Source organism: Schistocerca americana, chromosome 8, assembly GCF_021461395.2.
Source record: "Schistocerca americana isolate TAMUIC-IGC-003095 chromosome 8, iqSchAmer2.1, whole genome shotgun sequence".
Classification (NCBI taxonomy): Eukaryota; Metazoa; Arthropoda; class Insecta; order Orthoptera; family Acrididae; genus Schistocerca; species Schistocerca americana.
In genome coordinates this window covers 277,538,701-277,563,086 of record NC_060126.1, presented here as the reverse complement: position 1 = coordinate 277,563,086, position 24,386 = coordinate 277,538,701, and the positions used below count along the sequence as shown (strand labels likewise).

Here is a 24,386-nt window from a genome sequence, read left to right as displayed (position 1 = left end):
GGTGGCAGCATAACAGGCGCACAGTCATATTCGAATACAGGGTTTCTTAGTTTACCCAACAGCGTGTTGTGGCAACCACAGTGTGTATCAAAAAAGAATCATCTTATTTAACAAAATTCATAACTATTATATTGTTTGAGATATGTGCGTGAACAAAACACTGTTGTAAAGAGCAAACACTCCACTTTCACATGGTTCCCACTAAGTAGCAGCAGCAGGCGCCCACGTCAGTTCTAGTGAGAATGGTGTCGGGACAACAGAAAGCGTTTTGTATTCCACGTTTTGCGCAGTGCGGGTCAGTAATAACAGTTCAGCATGACGTTCGTACTAGATGTGGTGTGGATCCTCCTATAGCACAGAGCATTAGACGATGGCCTGAACAATTCCGAGAAACAGGTTGTTTGTGTAAAGGCAAATCGCCGGGCCATCCCCAAGTATCTGACGTAGACGTCAAATGCATCCGCCGTAGTTTCATAAGGAGTCCCCAGAAATCCGTTCGCCGTGCAGCACGACAGCTTAGCATACCCCCGATGTCCGTGTGGCGTGTGTTACGTCGCCGTTTGCACACGATACCATACAAAATTCAACTGCTGCAAGCTCTTAGTGAAGGTGACAAACAACAGCGTGTGGAGCTCTGTAATTTTGTTCTTGGCAAGATGGAGGATGACAGTTTTCTTCCACGCTTAGTGTTTAGTGACGAGGCAAAATTCCATTTAAATGGAAAGGTGAATCGACATAATGTGAGAATATAGGGTATGGAACAATCACATGAAATTGTACAACATGAGAGGGACTCTCCAAAATGTAATGTGTGTTGTGCCGTTGCTCGGGGAAAGTGTGTATGGTTCATTTTTCTTTGCCGAGAACACTGTTGCAGGAAGCACGTATCTCGATATGCTTGAGAAGTTTCTTTTTGCACAGTTGGAGACTGATTCAAACGACTTCATTTACCAACACGATGGGGCCACGCCACACTGGCATCTGGAAGTGTGGGAATTTTTAAATCAAAGGATTGCTGAATGATGGATCGGTCGCAGTGGACCAAATTTTTCGGTCTTACATTACTGACTTCCAAGGTCACCGTACATGACTGTATGTTATTATTTCTTGTGGGGGTTTATAAAAGACACTATTTATGTGCCTCCGTTACCTCAACAATGAATGAACGGAGACATCGCATAACAGCAGCTGTGGAAGCTGTAACTCGACACATGCTCGCCGCAGTGTGGGAAAAATTTTAATACCGCATTGACATATGCCGTGCATCACAAGGGAGACGTGTTGAACACCTATGAAAATGTATGAAAAATGCTTTTTGAGTTTCGCGTTCACCACAAAAACAAAATTCATTTTATATTTTTATTAGTTTCAGAAATACAGACTTGTCAAATTGGGTGATTCTTTTTTTTTTTTATACACCCTGTATATCGTCTTCCTTCCACAGCTACCCGTTAAGTTCCACGAACATTTGTTGCATTTTCTTATGGACTATACTGGTCTGTCACGATCTTGGCCGCACGCTTCTGAATTCGAACGATGTCTGTTGTCATGCCTATAAGATAAGTGCTCTGGAACTGTACTCTGTAATTGCTCGCATCAGTGTCTTGTACGTAGTTTCCTTTACACATGATTGCATTTTACCAGAAACTTGTCCGTCCCCGGTAGCTGAGTAGTCAGCGCGACAGAATGTCAATCCTAAGAGCGCGGATTCGATTGCCGGCTGGGTCGGAGGTTTTCTCTGCTCAGAGACTGGGTGTTGTGTTGTCCTAATCATCATTATTTCATCCCCATCGACGCGCAAGTTGCCAAAGTGGCGTCAAATCGGAAGACTCGCACCCGGCGGTCTACCCGACGGGAGGCCCTAGTCACACGACATTTATTTACCAGAAACATTCCAAAAAATTTAAGTCTTCGATTTGACTTTCTTGATGTTGATACTTCAAAAATCAAATGGCTCTGAGCACTGTGGGACTTAACTTCTGAGGTCATCAGTCCCCTAGAACTTAGAACTACTTAAACCGAACTAACCTAAGGTCATCACACACATCCATGCCCGAGGCAGGAGCGGTAGCGGTCGCACGGTTCCAGACTGAAGCGCCTACAACCGCTCGGCCACTCCGGACGATACTTCATACCGCTTCTTAAGCTACCCCTAACTACAAGGGGTAGTCAAATGAAAAGGAGACAGATGGAAAAAAGTGCTTACACTATTATTGCAAAATTAATCGGCATAACTATTAATACGTTTAGCCTTCCACTGTAGGGCAAGACGGTCAATGCCATTACGGAAAAATGTTTGCGATGCCTGAGGAACCGTGATTGTACGCAGGCGCGCACTCCTTCGTCCGAAGCAAATTGACGTTTCTTCAGGACTACAAAAATATGGAAATCGCGCGGGGAGAGATCGAGACTTCATGGAAGATATGTAAGCGCTTCCCAGTGGAACTTCTGCATCGTAATCGAAACAACCATGGTAACATGTGGGAGTTGCGCTGGGAAGTCGTTACACTTCTTCTATACCGCCCCGATCTCTCCGCATGTGATTTGCACAGTTTTGGAGCTTGACGAAGAGGTTCATACCAGGTAGAATCATTTTTCCATAGACAGACGCAAACATGTTTCCATGAAGGCATTCACCGTCTTGTCTCACAGCGGGATAAATGTATTCACTTCTTATGGCGATTACTTTTGCAACAATTAACAGTTTACTTTTTTGTGGTTCTAAGCGGTATGGGACATAACATCTGAGGTCATCAGTTCCCTAGACTTAGAACTAACTAAACCTAACTAACCTAAGGGCATCACATACATCTATACCCGAGGCAGGTTTCTAACCTGCGACCGTAGCAGCAGCGCGGTTCCGGACTGAAGCGCCTAGAACCGCTCGGTCACAGCGGCCGGCACTTTCACGATGTGACGTACTCAAGACGTGCACCACTAATCGAATACTATTGGAGTCTTTCTTTGTGTTTTAGGCATTATGTAACATATACTCACATTTAAAGACATCCACTCTTCTCTACACCAAGTGAAAATTTTGTCAGAATCTTTGTGCAGTTCCTTACGAGCCTCTAACAACGATCCCTTCCTGTATACAACTGCTTAGTCGGCTAACAGTGTCACAGTGCTGCTGATCCTGTCTGACAAATTGTTTGTTTACAATAGTGAACAGTAATACCGAGGGAGAAAGCTGAATAAAGCCATTTTCAAATTTACATAGCGTCAGTAATACCCAGTTTCCAGTGTTCATTTGTTGTGCTTGAGAATAGATGACGCCACTGTATTCCTCACGGTGCAGGCATTCACGGCGGAGTACTGGCGGATGTAGAGGATTCGTTAGTGCCTACCTACGAAAGTACCCGGCGTACGAAAGCAGACTAGTTTCCATGAGTTTCCGGTCGGTACGCGCCTGTCGATCTTCAGAAGGCGTGAGGTGGGAAGGCGTGTAAAGCATCAGGTCGTTATTATTGATGGCCACATACTTTACTAGCATAGTTTGTTCCGTTCTCCCCTACTTCATCTAATCGGAATAGCAGAACTTGGCCTGCCGTCTCTGTGAAAGACGTGTAGCCCCTTATAAACGTGCCCCTGCAGGACTTCAGCAAAGCACCCGCGCTGGTCGACGTGGACCACACGTTACGCGATAATGCGTGTAGGCTGAATCCGCTGCAGACCTGCGCGCCTTTCGAGGTCGTAATAAGCACCCTTGGAGGCCATAGTTAGCAAGAATTGCCGCCCAGTGCAAAGGACCTCCAAAGACGAGGGCTTTAATTGTAGCATTCTGCGTCTGCCGTACGGTAATTACAGAGTCTTTAGGGATAACTGTCGTGTTTGTACGTCATACAGCGGTACTTAACAAAGCGGACGCACATTCACTTACGGAAGTAGCCAAATTGTAACGTGTAACTAGATAATACTACTGCGGTTCGTTGTAAACGGATTCTGGGAACTGTATAACTTAGTTGCTGTAATTTGCTTAGGCACATGGCGCGACGGTTGCGGACCATTTTTCTTATTGATCTTTTATTAACTCTTAACCTAAATATTTCGTCCATTGGCCTGCAGTTCGAGGTAATCTTCATTAAGATGGTCTAAACTGGACGGTGCTTTGCAGGAATCGCGAGAATCAAACCTACGAGATGTCTTTATAGCTGAATACTTAATTCGGCTCATTCCATCCTTCGACGATAGTGGAGTGCTTTCATGTTGCAAGATGAAGTCACCACTGTGCATCGGCGTAAGTGCGTACGTAAGCATCGCGGAGGTGGTCTTCCCTCCAGCCACACACTGCCAGAGATCAACATAAGAGCTTACGTACTTCTGTGCGGCCACCAGACATTGTACCATCTCTGAACTAGGACTCAGTTGTGAAGAGTGGGATCCTCTAACGCATGCATAGGCGGGTCGCCGTCTGTAGCTCCCCAAGCTTAACTGTGGAGTACTCAATTCCATACGAGGCACGTAATTATTGCTGTAATCAGGCTGTAAATAAGGTCAACGGTTTGGGGTGAAATAACATGATTTGACCGGCTAGAAAAATGAGCTCAGTGAGAAAAAGAAACCACTTACACTGCGATGGTATTACAAATAAATTAGTCTAAGGTTTGAAATAGTTATGGTCTAATTTTCCATGCAGTAGGAACCAGTACTTAGGGCCAGTTTTCCTCTATATGGCCAGTTGATATATTAATTTTTGTTACCAAAGTCAGAGCACCTGGGAATTTCAAGCTATGGCGACATGAAAGAAAAACTCTGTGTGTTCCAAACACATGAGACAACAAATATATTAGCGGGAAACACGTGTTCACATTACCCTGAAACTGTGACTGTAACTATTTTTAAACCAAAATACATGTATCAGGAGCGTTCAAATGAAAAAGTACGAGACGTCGTAACAACCAAATGAGTTGAAATTAGCAAATACCTCTTTCGGATAACGTAGTGAAACATCTAGGGTCGCGAATGTAGTGTCGTTACCGTTCCCTGAAAAATTCAAAGCTGTACGCTCAACAAGCAAGGTGATGCTCATCGTCTTTTTCTACGTCCGAGGTCCGACTTCCATGGAATTCCTCGATCACGGAAAAACCATTAACAGTGGCGAGTACTGTAAGACACAGCGCAGCCTACCCAAGTCCGTCAAGAACAAACGGCCAGAGATGCTCGCGGAGGGGATGGTCCTGCGTCCACACGTCTCCGAGATCACTCAAAGTGTAATGGCCAAGTTCTCTAGTGGGAGCAACGTGAGCATCCGCCCTACAGCTCGGACATGTCGCTTGCTACTTCCATGTGTTTGTTGCGCTAAAAAAAAAAAAAAAAAAAAAAAATAAAAACACCGGGAAGAGAACGCGTCAGCTCGGACGATGAACTGAAGGACACGGTGCGGTGGAGGACTGGTTCCTGTCACAACACAGGAATTCTGGGAACATGGAATCCTTCGGATCGTTATACAGTGGGATAGTTGTACTCAGAAATCCGGTATTACTTACGAATAAAGACTTCAAATATACCCATTTCGTTCGTACCTTTTCTTTTGAACACCCCTCATACAACTGCGGCCTGCCTGAAGAATATTTTTTTAAATAGTAACGGAATGCGCCTCAGGTATCAAGGATTCGCTACAATGAGGCAGTATCTTAAAGTGGTAATTATATGGCTATTGCATTAAATGGCTGCTCCAACGAGCTTAATATACTTCTTTCGTTAGAAACTGCGGAAGCTACTTATGTAACTCCAAAATGATCTGTTGAGAAAGGATGCAGTGAATGTGGTCGTAGCTTTTTATTTATCCTATGGCTGATTGCCCGGTATAATAATAATAATAATAATAATAATAATAATGTCGTGTGACTAGGGCCTCCCGTCGGGTAGACCGTTCGCCGGGTGCAAGTCTTTCGATTTGACGCCACTGCGGCTACTTGCGCGTCGATGGGGATGAAATGATGATGATGATTAGGACAACACAACACCCAGTCCCTGAGCGGAGAAAATCTCCGACTCAGCCGGGAATCGAACCCGGGTCCTTAGGATTGACGGTCTGTCGCGCTGACCACTCACCTACCGGGGGCGGACATTGCCCGGTAACAGCTGTCACTAAGACGACTTGCGTCTCAAATCTGCCAGTTACGTAATTCCATACCGTCAGGAACTGTGGTAAGTGGCTGTATGCAATAATGTTCTGTTTCTGTTGTTCACGGAGGATGTGAGAAAATCGAAAACATCTACCGCCAGCCCTGTCGATTAACACCGAGGGGACAATGGAGCTTAAAGTTCCCAATGTCACAGATCTTAACTCTGTACAACTTGCAAGCGAGGTCTAAAATTTAACCACAAAGGGTTAAGAAAGTGTACATTGCCCATCGGTTCCCCTTGCAGGTCAAAGTCTGCCGATAAAAAGATATTGCAAAATCAGAATTTCACTCGGTTACCCTCCAGATCGAACGCTGGCGTGACATAAAGACCTCGACCACAAAGGCAGACATAATTTTTTAGTCAGTCTGTAAGAGTATAACAGAACAGAATATTAGTCACGTAGTTAACACACCTGGCATTTTGGAGCGCTGTAAATATGTGACATTGGTACCAGCCAATCATGATACCATCTACCACCGACGTGAATCATGGTATCGAAGTGATGTGTATGTACCAATCGGTTGTATGCTGTCAAAGCAGTAAGATGGTCAGCGATGAGACATTACGGAATGGTAGAAAGGGGCTTTGTGTTTGGGCATGCTCACGACCACACGTTGATTCAAGTTGCCCGATTTGTAGGTGTATTGACGCAGTCCGTCCAACGCGTCTACAAGGAACGGTGTAGCACTCGCAGCCATGCAACACCAGTAACAGTTGGTTTCAAACCAAACAGGAACTGCTGCTGTCAATGAATACAGGTCCATCTGACTAGTTTTCAAGCGAAAGTAGGGAAGGGGACAGCATTCGATGTACATTACTAATCGGGTAACTCGCAAAAGTCCATTGTTCACCCTGGCACCTAAGCTACACGTCATCCATGTGACAAAGAACACAGTAAGTGGACAGTAGCTGACTGGAGACGTATAGTGTGATGCAAGGCGTCAAGGCGTTGCGCGCACCGACGAGCCAGTATGGTATGTAACCTGTAGTCTGTAAAGGGTGTTGCCAGGCTCAAGCTGATTCTGTGATGTTTTTTTTTTATTGGGGGGGGGGGGAGATTCGTATCACGACACTGGCGCACTCATTCAGGTTGCAGTGAACTCGAAGCAGTATGTTGAAATTAACATTCTGTGTGGGCACGTGTTGCCCTTTCTTCTAAATCTTCATGATGATTATGCTCTGGACACTGCTGTCTTCCAAGGTGTTCACAGAGCTGCACGATTACGCTCCTGAGTGCCAACACTCCCGCACCCAATCGCACCCGATCTTAATACCATAGAAAAATGTGTGGGGCCGTTTGGAACAGCAGCTGAAACGTAGTAGTCTGCATGCCTGGAATTCGGTAACTCTCCGAGATGCAGTGATTAATGAATGTGTTCAAATGGACTTTGAGTACCTGAAGAAACTTGTGGACACACTTTCTCTCCGAACTGAGTTCATTATCATGGCTAGAGACGGTGTTATATTTCATTAGTGTGCTGCAAGAACTTGTGATCTGGCAAGGACTGGTTAGCGAGAGTATTTTATGTCCTCCCATAAGCGGTAGGCACAGCCCTTACCGCAGCTATTGTTCAAGAAAACGGAAGAATGCTTGCTACATTTTTTTTTCCTTGTATGGTATTTAATTTGTATAAGTGCAGATATTTTTATTGGTGACTGAGAACAGTGTGGAACAGTGTACTGAACAACGTTACATCATTTGCAGGCTAAGAATTATAGATATTAGGAACTGTATGTTGTTAAGTTGGTTTGTACCTCCAAGCACGTGTAGTAAGAAAAAAGCACTCCGGTTTCAGGCACCATCCGACCGCCGTCTCATCCTCAAAGAGGATGCGGATAGGAGGGGCGTGGGGTCAGCACACCGCTCTCTCGGTCGTTATGATGGTATTCTTGACCGAAGCCACTACTATTCGGTCGAGTAGCTCCTCAGTTGGCATCACGAGGCTGAGTGCACCCTGAAAAATGGCAACAGCGCATTTCGGCCTGGATGGTCACCCATCCAAGTGCCGACAACGCCCGACAGCGCTTAACATCGGTGATCTCACGGGAACCGGTGTATGCACTGCGGAAAGGCCGTTGCCCACGTGTAGTAAGAGCAAACCATTAATGCTTATTTTCTCCAGGGTAGCAGGTCAGGTGTTCAAACATGGATGCAAAACGGTTGCCCTATATTGACAGGCGGAGTCCGCTTAGTGGTGCAGTTACGACAACGCAGAAAACATCAGTTAGTAAATTATGTTACGTGTTTGCGGGAAGACTGTTCGACAGAAAAAAAAACAGACAACACACTGATGTATGTACATATTAAGATAAAACATATAAAACTATTTACGCTTCTACCCGTTACACCCTATATAAGTAAAAAGCAAACATGTTCATGATAACTGGTTACTGGAACGACGTATCTCAAAAGAAGGCGTCCACTAGGTGAGCACTTGCCACCTCCTAGTATTTGTGTGGAGAGGAGAGTCGTTATTAATCATATTTCTATCGGCGACTCTGCGGCGACGGTTTCGCCACTGTTCCGCAGTTGCGATGGGAGCGGAACTTTTCAGAAATGTCGAAATAAAGTCATCGGTATTTTGTCACTTCCATAGAGCCCTTAAGGATCTGCGGATTGCACAGCGAAATCACAGCAGTAGTTTATAGTTTTCTGTGGATGAAAAAGCCCCGTGAGGACATGCTGGATAATATTCGGTTTTACGCGGCAGAGCTAGTGCAGTACTCAAGGGAGAACACGACCATACCATACCATACCATACTGTACTGCACTTGGGAGTTAAATAAATCGTTCGGAAAGAAAAATGTTGTTTTCTGCGGTAGAAGAGAGGACAAAAAGTTTGAAATTTCGAGGTCGAACATATGTTCTCTGCAGCTGCCGAAAGCTTAAAATTATACGGGGTACGATACAGTCCCAAAATTCCTGGAGCTAGGAACTGTGGACTCCAGTTGGCCTGACTGCACAATAATGTTGCAAAGTGAAGAGACAATGATCGCTTTGATTCAGTCCCAGGCAGTTAAGTCGGTTCTACCGGTTAATTTGAGGATGGTTTTGGGAAATTTCAGCGTTAATCCAGTCGAATGAGATATAACAACAGATATCTTTCATCCAACCAACCAAAAAAATGTAGCTTTTAAAACACATTTGATTCATTTTTAGTTATAACAGTAAACATTTTAAGAAGAAATGCAGTAAATCCATTAACGTGGCCAGATGTGAAATTTCGTTAGCAGACAAGGTGTCGTAGATACCATCAATCTTAAATAAGTGTTTGTTCAAGTTTATTTCCATTTTCTCACTTCGTTGAAAATTAAAGTGGAATTTTTCTGTTAGTTACTTTTTTAAAAATCTAACAGGATTTTCTGAGACATCCTGAAAGTTTCTTTATACCTATATTCATAACTCATTGGTTACCCTGATGACATAATTTCAGATTGTTGATTAAAATTGGTAGAATTCATATTTATATTAGTAGTATCAGAAAACTACCTGCGTTATTTAAATATGCATGTCGTTTAGGTACCAAAGTAATCTACCTTAAAAGTACGTTGCGTTCTCAAACTCTCTGAATCAGCTGCATCAAAAACGGCAATTTTAGAAATCGCCCCCTCTTGGAGAAACTTACGCGGACGCCCATGATCTCTTAATTTCTTTTGTAGTCACTATGCACATCAAGGACAGGTTTCAGAAGAAAACAGTCTTCTGTTGTACGGTTCCATCCCAACACAGCGACGAGAATCCACTTTAACTGATTTGGAGCACAATTAAACAAAATATATCAGCAAGAAACATTTACAAACATGCAGCTGATAACTGTGAAGCGATTGACTTGACGCTGCACAAGTAAAGACAATTGCAGAAGACTGCGTGAATTGATGTACGCGCGTTCTAAAAATTCGCGATGCTTTGACGTAGCAGGTACTTGAAAAAGATCATAATGTATATTGCCTAGTTAAAAATAATGGGGAAGAGGGTGACGAAGGTACCAATATTGTCCCGCACTGCTCATCAGAAGGAAGTTGGACCCGTTATGGCAACAGAATCTATCCGTAATACCTGATTAGGTTGCAGTTTAAATGTTTAAGATTTACGGCGAACGACACATCTACGTACAGTACTCGATAATAAGCATTATGTGTAACTTACACGTACTTAATGACCTGCAAGCATGTCATATAATCCGCTAGTACTTCTCCCATCTTAATGTTCTGAAACTGAGTGTACCTGCAATAAAATCTGTCAGCCGTGGCGTGATAACTATATGAAGGAACACTTATAATCCCAGCACTTAAGTTAGGTGAGACGAATTACACTTTATGGATGCAAGCAGCGATAGGCAGTGCCATCATCGTGCGCTATATGCACCGGGAAGGTGTTGCAATAGGTGATATTCTATATGGAGTTAATGTTGAAAACAATGCTACAGTTTCAGTCGTCTGTAAATGCTGATCCAATACTAACGGCTTTTAAGTACTGCATCTAGGTACAAGTGAAGTAAGGCTTTGACTTAAGTGACATCATCTCCGAAATTATTCGAACGTTCAGCAGAATTACTAAACTTGCGTCATTTGAAATTTCATCATCTGAATAAGAATATAAGAGCATGAACGTCCACCAAAGAATATTGCAGGGAGTTTATTGTGATTGTTTGAGTGCTGTCGTAGTAAGATCAAGAGAGAGATGATGTGATTTCTAAAAGAAAAATGTCAAAAGAAAAAGCTGTGTAACGATCTTTCCAGAGGACGTTGTCCCCCCCCCCCCCCCCCCCCAACCAACCAACCTTACATTTACTGTCAGAACTTATGGCACATTTGCATTTTTGAATTTACCGCTGATCCACCCAAGACGGTAGTCACGCATTTCATGTTTTAATCTGTGCGACTTTCTCGCGCATGAAGTTACAATTACCCCAAAAACCTCTTGCCTCCAGAATACAGTTTATTAGACGTTCTGACTTTTTTTTTATTGCGAGGGAAGCGGTAATGTTAACTCCCATTCAGCAGGAACCATACACTTGCTCCCCTCAGCTCTTCCTGATATAGACTTTTCCGAGTTATCGACCCACGCTAATAGTGCTGTAGAACTAGGCCAGAGCCAACCAATTATATTTCAGTTCCAATCCCGTGCAGGAACCGATCGGCAAGGGTTGCGTGCTTGGTGCCCTCAAAAATTCTCTTCAGTCTGGTTACGATCAGAATTTCGCGGATGCCATCACAGACATAGTCATCCAGCGAATTTTTTGAGTCTGGGGTAACCAGGCCGGGGTAACATAATTGTAGAAAGAGTGCGTTCGTTGTTCTATACTGTATAGAAGTAAATTTCCAGGTTGACTCAGAAGTACGGCTACTTTATTTGTTCCACGTGTTTAATCTCACGATAATATAATACACAACTACATTTGATCACCGCCAATAACCGTACAGTATACGACTAATGGTGGCTACCAAAACCAGTACTAATTTACCCCTTTCTACTGAATTTGCAAATGTCGCGCGGAAAGAATAACTTTCGGCATTCATTCCTACAAAAATATGTATAAATTCTGCAAACCACTGCTGCACAGTCTGTAGCGGAGGTTACTTCATACCAAAATTATCTGTTTTCTGTCCTGTCGCAGTCGCATATTTAACAAGGAAAGAAACACTCTCTTCGCGCACCAACCTCTCTTACCTAAGTCTCGTGAGTCCTATGTAAGGCATGGGGTGGTCGCAGCAGAATTGTAGACATCTTCGAATACCGGTTCTCTAAAATGAGCCAACAGTTCTTCGCGGTCCTTTTTACAATTTAGTATTGAGTATACCAGTTTGTGTAAGTAGCACTTCCGTGATTTCGGCATTAGCCGGCCGGTGTGGCCGTGCGGTTCTAGGCGCTTCAGTTTGGAACCGCGTGACCGCTACGGTCCCAGGTTCGAATCCTGCTTCGAGCATGGATGTGTGTGATGTCCTTAGGTTAGTTAGGTTTAAGTAGTTCTAAGTTCTAGGGTACTGATGACCACAGATGTTAAGTCCCATAGTGCTCAGAGCCATTGGAACCATTTCGGCATTTCCTGCCATGCTTAGTTGATAGGAACAGTGCTCTAGAATTGTCAGAGCACCGCCGCCTACGCAATTTCCATTGCAGTTACATTACACTTTCCCATAATCCTTTCATGAAATCTATTTTACCGTCATCTTCCATACTGCAGATTTAACGTCTTCTCTCCATTTCATTTCTACAGTTAGTATTATCCCTAAATACGAGGGCTTACTGGAAACCAATGCCTCCGAATTTTTATGTGAAAACGCTTAAAGCTGATTAAAACAAACGTTATTAACATTCTGCATCTTCGTTCTTCGTGTCTACATGTTTATTTCTCAACATAGACATCCTGGTAATGAACACATTTCTCCCAACGAGAGACCAGTTTGTTGACGGCCGCGGTGGTCTAGCGGTTCTAGGCGCTCAGTCCGGAACCGCGCGACTGCTGCGGTCGCAGGTTCGAATCCTGCCTCGGGCATGGATGTGTGTGATGTCCTTAGGTTTAAGTCGTTCTAAGTTCTAGGGGACTGATGACCACAGATGTTAAGTCCCATAGTGCTCAGAGCCATTTGAACCAGTTTGTTGATACCGTCACTGCGGAATGTTTGACTTTTTTGACGGAGCCACAGTTTCACCGCTGCTTGCACCGCTCAAAGTAAAGTTGTCGAAGCTGCCCTTTAAGTTTTGAATACAGATTAAAATCGGATGGGCGAAGTCGGGAATGCATGGAGGATGATGAATGACAGTGAACCCGAGGCTTTGGATTGCTGGAGATGCCGCATCGCTGCTGTGCGGTTTGGCATTGTCATACTGAAGGAGACGTTTTCTGCGGTTAGAAATACCATTACAGCACGCTGTGTCTCACGCACCGACATGGTATTTAAGCGAGTATTGTGTCCAGTGCCATCGCAATTCATGTCCTAGTACGAGACGTGTTTTTTAAGTACCCTTTTGAAATTAAAAAATGACGTGCTAAGATATCTCAATAATTTTATTTTTACATGACAGCCTGTCCCTTAATCTACTTTTCTACATAATTTCCGTCAATATTGAGGCACTTGTCGCAACGTTGTACCAGTTTCTGAATACCCTCCTCATAGAAGTCTGCCGCCTGACTTGTTAACCACTGCATCACCACTGTTTTGACTCCGTTATCGTCTTGAAGACGCTGACCGCCCAGGTGTTTCTTCAAGATGAAACATGGGTGGGCTACGTCACACCAGAATCAAAGCAACAGTCCATGGAATGGCGGCATTCAGATTCACCCAGAAAAGTGAAGTTTAAGCAAACAATTTCTGCCCGGAAAATCATGTGCACAGTTTTTTGGGACAGAAAAGGAGTATTGCTTGTGGAATTTCTTCCTCGTAATGAGAGAATCAATGCAGCAGCTTACTGTAAGGCATTGCACACTCTGCGCCGTTCACTTCAGAACAAAAGACGTGGCAAGTTGAGCAAGGGCATCGTTTTGCTGCAAGACAGTGCCCGTCCGCATGTGGCGAATCAGACCAAAGATCTCATCACATCCTTTCGATGGGAAACTCAAGATTATCCTCCGTACAGCCCCGATCTAGTGACTACCATCTGTTCCTGCACTTGAAGAAACACCTGGGCGGTCAGCGTCTTCATGACGAAGTCAAAACAGTGGTGATGGAGTGGTTAACAAAAAAAAAAAAAAGTTCAGATGTGTGTGAAATCTTATGGGACTTAACTGCTAAGGTCAGCAGTCTCTAAGCTTACACACTACTTAACCTAAATTATCCTAAGGACAAACACACACACCCATGCCCGAGGGAGGACTCGAACCTCCGCCGGGACCAGCCGCAAGAGTGGTTAACAAGTCAGGCGGCAGACTTCTATGAGGAGGGTATTCAAAAACTGGTACAACGTTATGACAAGTGCTTCAGTATTGACGGAAATTATGTAGAAAAGTAGATTAAGGTACGGGCTTTCATGTAAAAATAAAATTATTGAGATATCTTAGCACGTCTTTTTAATTTCAAAACGGTACTTACTTAAAAAACACGCCTCGTATCTGAAAGGTACCAAGCGGATGCAGCAGATCGTTTCCAATCGGACTTCCGAATTAGGCCAAATAGAACAGAACAGAGACGTTTATGAATAATATAACTTAATTAATACAAAACTGTCACAAAAGGATAGAACGGTGGATGACAGCTCTGTGTATAAAAGGATTTAGAAGTTAGTTTTATCTGTTGTGTTACGCGCGTTTTTGGAAGTGACTAACTTGTTGAGGTCAACATCCTGGCAATTTCTCCCAACGAGTAATATGGCCACCTTTCCTTACCAAATGCAATGTCGGCAATAGTGATCCATGGAAGAAACTATCAAACTTAAATAAATCACAAAGAACTACAACCTATTTGAGCTAAAAATGTTCAAACTTTGACATTGTTTGAAGTTATAACTCTTCACACAACTGATGTGACAAGAACAATATAAACGACTTATCTTACATCAGACAACTCAAAAGGCGTGGTAGAGTGGTCGGCGCAGTTTTAATGACCACTGTGTCAGGATGGCTTAGTGGTCAAAGCATCTGCCAAGTGAGCTGGAGACCCAGGTTCGAATCCAGGTCCGACACAAATTTTCAACAAAAAAGTTTAATTGGCGATATACTGAAGGATACTTCACAAATTACAGTTATATTTTAATTGGCACTTAATCTAACACTTAGCTGTTATATAGCAGAGCCCGAAAGTCATGTGTACAATTTAAACTGTGATATGCACTTCCTAAAGAAAGTAAAGCAAATGCGCTGTCTTATCCGACCTTGGGGTAAGAGCACGTTTCTAATGGTGTTGCGCGTAGTTATTAAAATGAGAACATACGTGGCATTCAATTCTTCTTCTTTATTTAATTTGTGGTACACATACACATAAGATACCTTGCTTCTGAGTATATAATAGTTACTGTTAACACAATATTTGATTTAATGGACAATTCTGGGGTTTGTGAACAAAACACTGCGAAAATATTCCAATCAGAGGAAATGCTGTTTAACAGATATTACAAATGAAATGTCCAGAACCTTCATGACAAGAGAAGTATTCATGTCACCACTGCTCGAAAATTAGATTTGAATCCAGTATTCCTTGGTTGGGTTATTGTACTTTTCAGCACAACCTGGACAGTGGAAGTTTGTGGATTTTCCGTCGATGTATTTTAAGTTTTGCTTTGTTTTCTTTTTGTTGGCTTGATCAGAATCTGTTTTCTCTTTTGTTTCTTTGTTTCTTGTTCTCTTAATTGTGGGTTCCGTTGCTTCTTGCAGAGGTCTTTGATACTATTTCTGACTTCTTCCCTTTCTCCCCTCTTCCCCTTTAGATGTTTTAAAACAGTGGTATCAGTGGATTCATCTGCCAGCAGACTAGATTTTTCGTTGCCGATATCAGCTCGCAGTACATCTTTGAAATATGGACCCAACACTTCGTTCGATGAAATTGCAGGTTTGTGGTGTATTTAGAGGCAGAAAATATATTTTTACACAATTCTCCCAGATGTTCTATAGTCATAACCGAACACTGTTCAGCAATGAAAAATGCAAGTGATGCTTCTGCTTTACTGGAAGGTCTAATATTGTCCATTCTTTGTACTGGCAATTTTTTTTCTGTACAGATTTTATGTGAAGTCTCATTTTACGCTTTTTAGTTTCAGCGTGTTCTTTTATATCGCCTCTTCAGCATGAAATTCAGTTTGGCAGTAGGAACACATACCTGTAATATTTTCGGAACGGGTGTCAGCTGTCCATTAAATGCAATTTTATACCCTTCTTTTTTGTATTCTTGGGTGGAGCACTTTTTCTTCACCGGTAATTCCATTACACCCCACTCACCATACAAGACGCAACACAAAGAAACGAATATGTGCAAAAATACACTAGAGCCAAACCTTAAAGAACAATGCCACCCCAAGCTACGCGAACACTTCCGAAATGACACGAGACAGTTTACGATTCCAAGCTACCCGAACAGTTTCGAAGTGGTACGAGACAAATGCCGATTTCAAAGTGCCTTGCTGTAGCTTTTTGAAGTATTAAACCGCTGTTCTTTTTGAGTTTGGTTAGCGTTTTCCGGTTGAACTAAGAGTTACGGCGTGTGTATTCTCAAGATAAGTTGCATGTGGTAGTTGAAGAAACGTAGTTCAAAAAGTCGCAAGAGAAGTTGCTAAATAAATATAGTCGCTAAACAACTTCAAAATGCCGCTTTTGATGTCAAAATATCGATTAATCAAGTGACAAAGTAGCTAAATTGGCAACGCTGCAACCAAACTCAACAACCAAGAGTCGGCTTTAGTTCCCTGCAGAGTAGCCCCGACTGCTAGATTATTAAAACTGAGATGTAGGCGTTGCACAGTCTTACGCGCTGCAGACTTAATCCAGTCCATGAATGCCACCACTTTCTGGTCAATGGTGGCCGAGCAACTGGCTCGTCACAATACGCAAGTCACTACTCTCGATGAACTGTGGTATCGTGTTGAAGCTGCATGGGCAGCTGTACATGTACACGCCATCCAAGCTCTATTTGACTCAATGCCTAGGCGTATCAAGGCCGTTATTACGGCCAGAGGTGGTTGTTCTGGGTACTGATTTCTCAGAATCTATGCACCCAAATTGCGTGAAAATGTAATCACATGTCAGTTCTAGTATAATATATTTGTCCAATGAATATCCGTTTATCATCTGCATTTCTTCTTGGTGTAGCAACTTTAATGGTCAGTAGTGTGGTTGCCACTATTTAAGTTCCAACCCTCGGATGCTGATCGACTCTTCCCTGAAAGTGTTACCTCGAAACTTCAATAACAAACGTCTCATTTACGCACAACGCCTATTTCGTAACGTCTGCCACTGGGCCTGATTGAACGTCTCTCTGTTAACGGTCTCGCGCCAACTAAAAGATCCCGTTACGAAACGTGCCGCTCTTCGTTGGATCTCTCTCTCTCTCTCTCTCTCTCTCTCTCTCTCTCTCTCTCTTTGCCTCCCCCTCCCTCAACCTCCTCCCTCCCCCCCTCCATCCCCCCGTCCGTGTCAGTCCTATCTGGTAAAGCTCTCAGACTGCAGTACTCAAAAATCGCTCGAACAAGCGCCGTGTAAGCCACGTCCTTTGTGAACGAGGTTGTTTCTATGGCTTTGTCTACCATCTGTTTTTCGTACTATTCGTTTTACGTGGTCATTCAACTTAGGGTCGGTCCGAATAGTTGCTCCCAGATATTATACGGTAGATACTGTTTCCAGCAAGTCTCCATCAGTAATTCTCTTTTTTTTCTTAAGTATGCGCAATATGTTGCATTTATTCACGCCCAGAGTCAGTTGCACAGGGACAGCAGCACTCAGCAGTCCTCTGCAAGTCATTCTGAAAATAGATACTGCCTTCTGGTGTTGCCACTTTGTCATCACCTGCCAACAGTCTTAAAGAGCTTCCAATGTTTTCAGCTAGATCATTTGTTACGCTTTAAAAAGTGGCAGATCTATCTACATTGTACTTAGCTGAGAAAGTATGATTCGAAACCAAGAAAATTTGGAAAGAGGATGGTAGTTCTGCCAGAGACGGTGAAGGAGCTGAAAGAGCAGTTGAAGAAAAGGGTCAGTGTCTTGAAAAGGGTTTATTAGATGAATATCAAGAAAAATAAAACAGGGGTAATGGAATGGAACGAAATTAAATCAGTGATTAGGAAAAGAATCATTAAAAGAAGTAGACGAGTTTTGCTATTTGGGCAGCAAACTGCACGTAAGTGACGATGGTTGGAGTAGAGAGGAATGCAGACTTGTAATTGTAAGAAGACCCTTATGAAAAACAGAAATATGTTAGCTCTGAATGTAAATTTGTTAGAAAATATTTTGTGAAGGTGTCTGTCTGGAAAATAGCCTTGTTGGGAGCGATACGTAGACGTTTGTTTAACGTCTGTTAGACAATAGAAGCTTTTGAAAGATACTGTCACAAGAAAATACTGAAGATTATGTGGGTGCTTCTGATAACTAACGAGGGGGTACGTAATAGGATTAGGCAAAAAAAGGCGTAACGCAACTAAAAGAAGGAATCGGTTGATAACAGATATCGTGAGCCCAATAAGCAGGTTCGAATGCTTATATGTTGCAGGAGTTACACAGAGAGATGAAGGGGCTTGCACAAAATAGAGTTGCGTTAAGAACTGCATCAAATCAGTCTGTAGACCTGAAGGAGGAGAGGAAGAATACTGCTGCTATTAAAGGCGATTCTGCGTTGCATGCACTTCATAAAGTTTGGTAGGTATATATATCCAAATCTCTTTACAGACGTCACACAATTCGCGCAGATTACGGGTCGGTGGTTTGCAGGCACGTAGCCGGGGCCCGATACAGCGCCAGATGTATTCATTCGCTATCAGATGAGGCAACTTTGGTAGCCAAGATATCAACGAGAGTTCACCATTATGCTGCTCAAACCACTGTAAGACGATTCTGACCTTGTTACGCGGACAGTTATCCTGCTAGCAGCTGCCACAGCTGTCGTGGAAACCACCAAGCATGAAGTGATGCAGGTGCTCTGCAGTAATGTTCACCTAGTCCTCAGCTTTCATGGTGTCTTCGATTATTGCCTCAGGTCCCGTAGAATTCCAGGCGAATGTTCGCCATAGCATAATGGGTCTTCGTCTGGCTGACAGCGTATCTGGGCACGGTAATCGACCTGGTGAAATGTGATTCCTCCTATCAGGCATCACGTTTACAGTGGTTCGAGGTCCAATCTCGATGACCTCGTGCCCAGTGCAATAGTAATTGACGAAGGCATTGGGCCAGCATGAGTGCACGTAGGAATCTTCTTCTGCGGAACCTCGTGTTCAACAGTGTGCTGTGAATACTTGTGCCTGCAGCTGCGCTGTACTCTGTCGCCAGATCTGTTACACACCGAAGCCAATCCTGCATTATAATGCAGACAAGCCTCCAACATCCACGGTCTGTGATGCTTGGACGCCCAACACATTTCCGCCGGAAGGTGCGTTTACACCTGTGCGCCTAGTCGCCGTGCGACTGTACTTGCCCCATGCGCAAGTAGAGGCACGCGTGTTGGTTGTATGCCTCTTCCTGAACATGTACGGGCGAGCGATTCCATTAACAGCGGTGTTCACAATGGACGCCTCTACTTCCGCCTGGGGCAAGCTACAGCCACTCGGCGACTAGCCGCAAGGCGCACAGTAAAAATACGAGTACACCTTAATAGTGGTTTCACTGCATTCAACCGCTTGCTGTACGTGCTCACGACTGTAGCACACGAACAGCTGACCAGCTTCGCCATTTCAGAGATGCTCGTTCCCAAGCGCCGGGCCGTAGCAACCTGTCCTTTGTCAAAGTCGCTTGCATTAGTGGATTTTCCAATTTGCGGGCTTCATAGCCGCCCATTCGCATCTGCTCCGTTTATATAATCCTTCTGTCCTTTCCGCGTCAGGTGTCAGCAACTCCACCAGGCGGTCTCGAAACTTGTGGTGGGACCGGTCATAATGTTTGGGCTCATAATTGCATGGCATTGGTTCCCAACCACTGCCTTGCAAGAATTAAAGTATGGTTCGCGAATGATTTAAAATTTTAAACTTTTTTATGTTAAACTAATAATCAATCGTAGGGTCGTTTGAGTAATCGAAACTGACAGCACAATCAAAAACAGCTTCGCTCTATAGCAGAAACACTCGTGAATCATCAAGTTGTCGGAGAAGTTCCAGAGGTGAAGGAAAAAAATAAATAAATCTGTCGAACAACACGGTTGAAGTTCGAATTGAACTAATGTCAAGTGATATCGAGTTGCAACTTGTTTCAGAAATTAAAAACCTGCCATGTTTCGGTTTGCAGTGTGATGAACAATTCTAATTATTGCCAGTTCCTCGTGTTTCTCCGCTTTTCAGACGACGGCAACATAGGCAAGGCAGAATTATTGATTTCGTGTGAAATGGAAATGACATTAAAAGGAACGGACATCATGGAAATAATAACGTTTTGGAGGGATGGAGACCCAGCGGTTAGGATCAAGCTCCAGTCTAGCGACGTTAGTAAACCTGAAGAATCCTTCGGCATTATTGACGCATTGTATCGTACTTCGCCAAGCGTTAGCTTCGAAGTCTGTTCTGAATGCCTTAATAATACAGTGTAAATGGACATAAATGCGGTAAATGTTACCAAAAGCAGCGCCTTAAATACATGACTATGTTAATAAGTAAATAATAAGTAAATAAATAGAATTGTGCGCTAAAATGGACTTAGAGGAGAGGTTGAGTTGTTTGTAGGCGAGGAAAAAAAAGTGAAAGACTTAGTAGTTTTCCGTCGACACCTCAGACGCATTTGGCTTATCTTGTGGATATTTTCACGTATTCGATTAAGTTGAACTTGCAGTTGCAAGGTTCCGCTAACGTTCAGAAGGCGTCGAAAATATGTTTATGTTTGGAGATTGATTTCATGTCTTAATTTACATACTTCAATTATGGGTAGTGACATTGAAAGCACTCGTTGATGGTAAAAAGCATGACACGTTAAGGATAAACATAGAAGAAAAAATGAACAATGATCTGCAAATGTTGCCTGATGAATTCAACAGTATTTCCAGAATATAACAAAACAGGAGTTAAAGCTGATTAAAAACTGATTCGCAACCAATTTTAGCATTCATGCTGGGAAAGTTGCAGAAGAAATCCAGCAAGAGCTCAGTGAATTCGAAAAGACAGAAACTACAAGGACGCATTTGAATCTGATTCTTTGGAGCAGTTTTAGGTCTAAAAAAAAAAAAAAAAAAAAAAAAAAAAAAAAAAAAAAAAAAAAAAAAAAAAAAGCAGTTCCATACACTAAAATTCGAGAAATCGCCTTCCGACATCTTATGCTTTTCTCGACAACTTATTTATACCAACATGAGTTTTCTGCTTTGCTGGCAATTAAAGGCAAGTGTAGGAATCGACTGAAGGTGAGTGGCGATAAGCGTGTAGCTTTGAGCAACAATATTGACCTCTGGAATACCGAACTTGTGCACTTGTGCAGAAGATGCAAGCTCAGATATCACACAGTTTAAAACCGAATTTTATTTTCTATTGCAAATGTTGTGTTTTCTTTTATAGTAGTACTGTTAATGCTTGTTGCTTTTAATGAATACATTGAAGTGACAAGAGTCTTGGGGTAGCGATATACACACACATACAGATGGCGGTAGTATTGCGTACACAAGGTACAGAACGATAGCGCATTGGTGGAGCAGTCATTTGTATTCAGGTGCTTCATGTGAAAAGGTTTCCTATGTGATTATGATCACGCAACGAGAACTAAGACTTCGAACGCGAAATGGTAGTTGGAGCTAGATGCATGGGACATTGCATTTCGGGAATCGTTAGGGAGTTCAATATTCCAAAACTCACAGTGTCAAGAGTGTGCCGAGAATACCATATTTGAGGCATTACCTCTCACCACAGCCAACACAGTGGCCGACGGCGTTATCTTAACGACAAAGAGCAGCTTACATACAGTTGCCAGTGCTGACAGACAAGCAACACTGCGTGAAATAACGGCAGAAACCAATGTAGGACGTACGACGAACGTATGCGTTGGGACAGTGCAGCGGAATGTGCCGTAATGGGCTATGGCAGCAGAAGACCGATGCGAGTGCCTTTGTTAACAGGACGACATCGTCTACCGTGCCCGTGCTGGGGTTGTGATCATATCGGTTGATCCCTAGACGACTGGAATACCGTGGCCTTGTCAGATGAGACCCGATTTCAGTTGGTAAGAGCTGATAGTAGGGTTCGAGTGTGGCGCAGACCCCACGAAGCCATGGACCCAAGTTGTCAATAAGGCACTGTGCAAGATGGTGGTGGCTCCATTATGGTGTCGGCTGGTTTACATGGAATCGACTTATCCTCTGGTCCAACTGAACAGATCATTGACTGTAAATGGTTATGTGCGGCTATCTGTATACCATTTGAAGCCATTCATGAACTTCATGTTCCTAAACAACGGTGGAATTTTCATGTATGGCAATGTAACATGTCACCAGGACACGATTTTTCGCGATTGGTTTGAAGAACACTACGGATGATTCGATCGAATGATTTGGCCACCCGTATCGCCCGAGATGGGACATAATTGAGAGGTCAGTTCGTGCACGAAACCCTGCACCAGCAACTCTTCTGCAGTTGTGGACGTCTTTAGAGGAAGTATGGTTCACTATTTCTGCAGGGGACTTCCAACGACTTGTTGAGCCCATGCCACACTGAGTTGCCCCAGTATGCCGGGCAAAAGAAGGTCCGACACAATATTCGGAGGTATCCCATGACTTTCGACACCTCAGTGTTCATTGAAGGTTCTTCTGTGTATGTAAAGAGAGGTGCGCTCTTTCCCAGTGTTGTGCTCGTGTTTGGTGCCTAGTGACTGCCATCCAGGGTGTGTGCGAGACGAAGTGGTGTTGTTGCAGGCGGAGCTGGTGCACCTGCGCGCGGAGCTGGTGGAGGCGGTGGCGCGGCGCGGCTCCCTGGAGGAGGAGCTGCACGCGCTGCTGCTGCGGCTGCACGCCATCCAGCTCCAGAGGCTGCCCGGCGCCGCGCCGCTGGACGCCGACGCAGAGCGCATCCGCCGCCGCCTCGAGGAGGAGCTGCAGAGGTCGCCCTCCCGCCAGCAGCGCTCCAGTCAGTATCACTTGTTTCCTTTTGTAACTTGCCGACTAGTGACTTACGCAGGCAGTGTTTGACACTGCAAAACACCTGACCACATTGTTAGATAAGCTTACCAGACAAAGTACGTTTCCTGTCAAAAGTGGAACACTCATTAGCGGAGGAGAAAACGAAATGAAACTGTACAGTTTGAGAGGGTATAGGGTGTTGTTTCGGTGTTTACAAAGTTGAGTCAGATTTACAAAGAACTTGGCAGTCTGAGCCCACTTAACACTATGAAGGAATAACGTAGATACATGAACCATCGGTATAAAAGGTGTAAATTGTCGTAGCTGTGTTGGGAAAGTACCAGAGCTTCAAGCGCTAATAGAAAGCCCTGATACTCAAATCGTTATAGGCACTGAAAGCTGGCTAAAGCCGGAGATAAGCTCAGCCGAAATTTTTGCGAAGAACCCATCGGTGTTCCGAAAGGATAGGCTAAACACGTTTGGCGGTGGCGTGTTTGTTGCTGTTAGAAGTAGTTTACCGAATGGTTCAAATGGCTCTGAGGACTGTGGGACTGAACTTCTGAGGTCATCAGTCCCCTAGAACTTAGAACTACTTAAACCTAACGAACCTAAGGACAGCACACACATCCATGCCCGAGGCATGATTCGAACCTGCGACCGTAGCGGTCGCGCGGTTCCAGACTGTAGCGCCTAGAACCGCTCGGCCACCTCGGCCGGCTAGTTTATCTTGTCGCGGAATTGAAGTAGATAGTTCCTGCGAGTTAGTATGGGCAGAGATCATTGTTGACAACTGGAATAAAATAATAATTTGATCCTCTTACCGACTTCCCAATTCAGATGATACAGTTGCTGAAAGGTTCAAAGAAAACTTGAGTTTGATTCAAACACGTACTCGACTCATACGATTATAGTTGGTGGTGGCTTTAATTAACCTCGATATGTTGGCGAAAAGACATGTTTAATTCCGGAGGTATGCATAAAACATCATCCGAAATTGTGCTAAATGAATCATCTGAAAATTATTTCTAGCAGTTAGTTCATGAGCCCACGCGAATAGTAAACGGCTGTGAAGACACATATGACCTCTTAGCAACAAATAATCCTGAGCTAATAACGGGCCTCAAAACGGATACAGGGATTAGTGAACACGGGGTTGTCGTAGCCAGACTGAATATTGTAAACCCCAGATCTTCCAAAAATAAACGAAAAATATACCTATTCAAAAAAGCAGATAAAAATTCACTTGACACCTACTTGAGAGACAATCTCCACTTCATCCAAATTAATAATGTAAGTGTAGACCAGATGTGGCTTGACTTTAAAGAAATAGTATCGGCAGCAATTGAGAGATTTATACCAAATAAATTAACAAACGACGGAGCTGATCCTCCTTGGTACAAAAAAACGGGTCAGAACACTCTTGCAGAAACAACGAAAGAAACATGCCAAATTTAAACATACGCAAAATCCCCAAGGTTGACGATCTTTTCAGAAGATCGAAATTTACCGCGGACTTCAATGCTAGATGCTTGTAACAGTTTCTACAACGAAACTTTATCTCGAAACCTGGCAGAAAATCCAAAGAGATTCTGGTCGTATGTGAAGTA

General features: G+C 43.6%; 1 protein-coding gene across 1 annotated transcript in view; it reads left to right on the top strand.

Annotated features, from left to right (window-relative positions):
• Positions 1-24,386, top strand: part of LOC124545764 — a 114,897-nt gene that overhangs the window by 28,160 nt on the left and 62,351 nt on the right. The window contains exon 3 of the mRNA XM_047124709.1: positions 22,505-22,786. Within this exon, the coding sequence (XP_046980665.1) occupies positions 22,505-22,786 (282 nt within the window). The remainder of the gene's footprint in view (positions 1-22,504; positions 22,787-24,386) is intronic.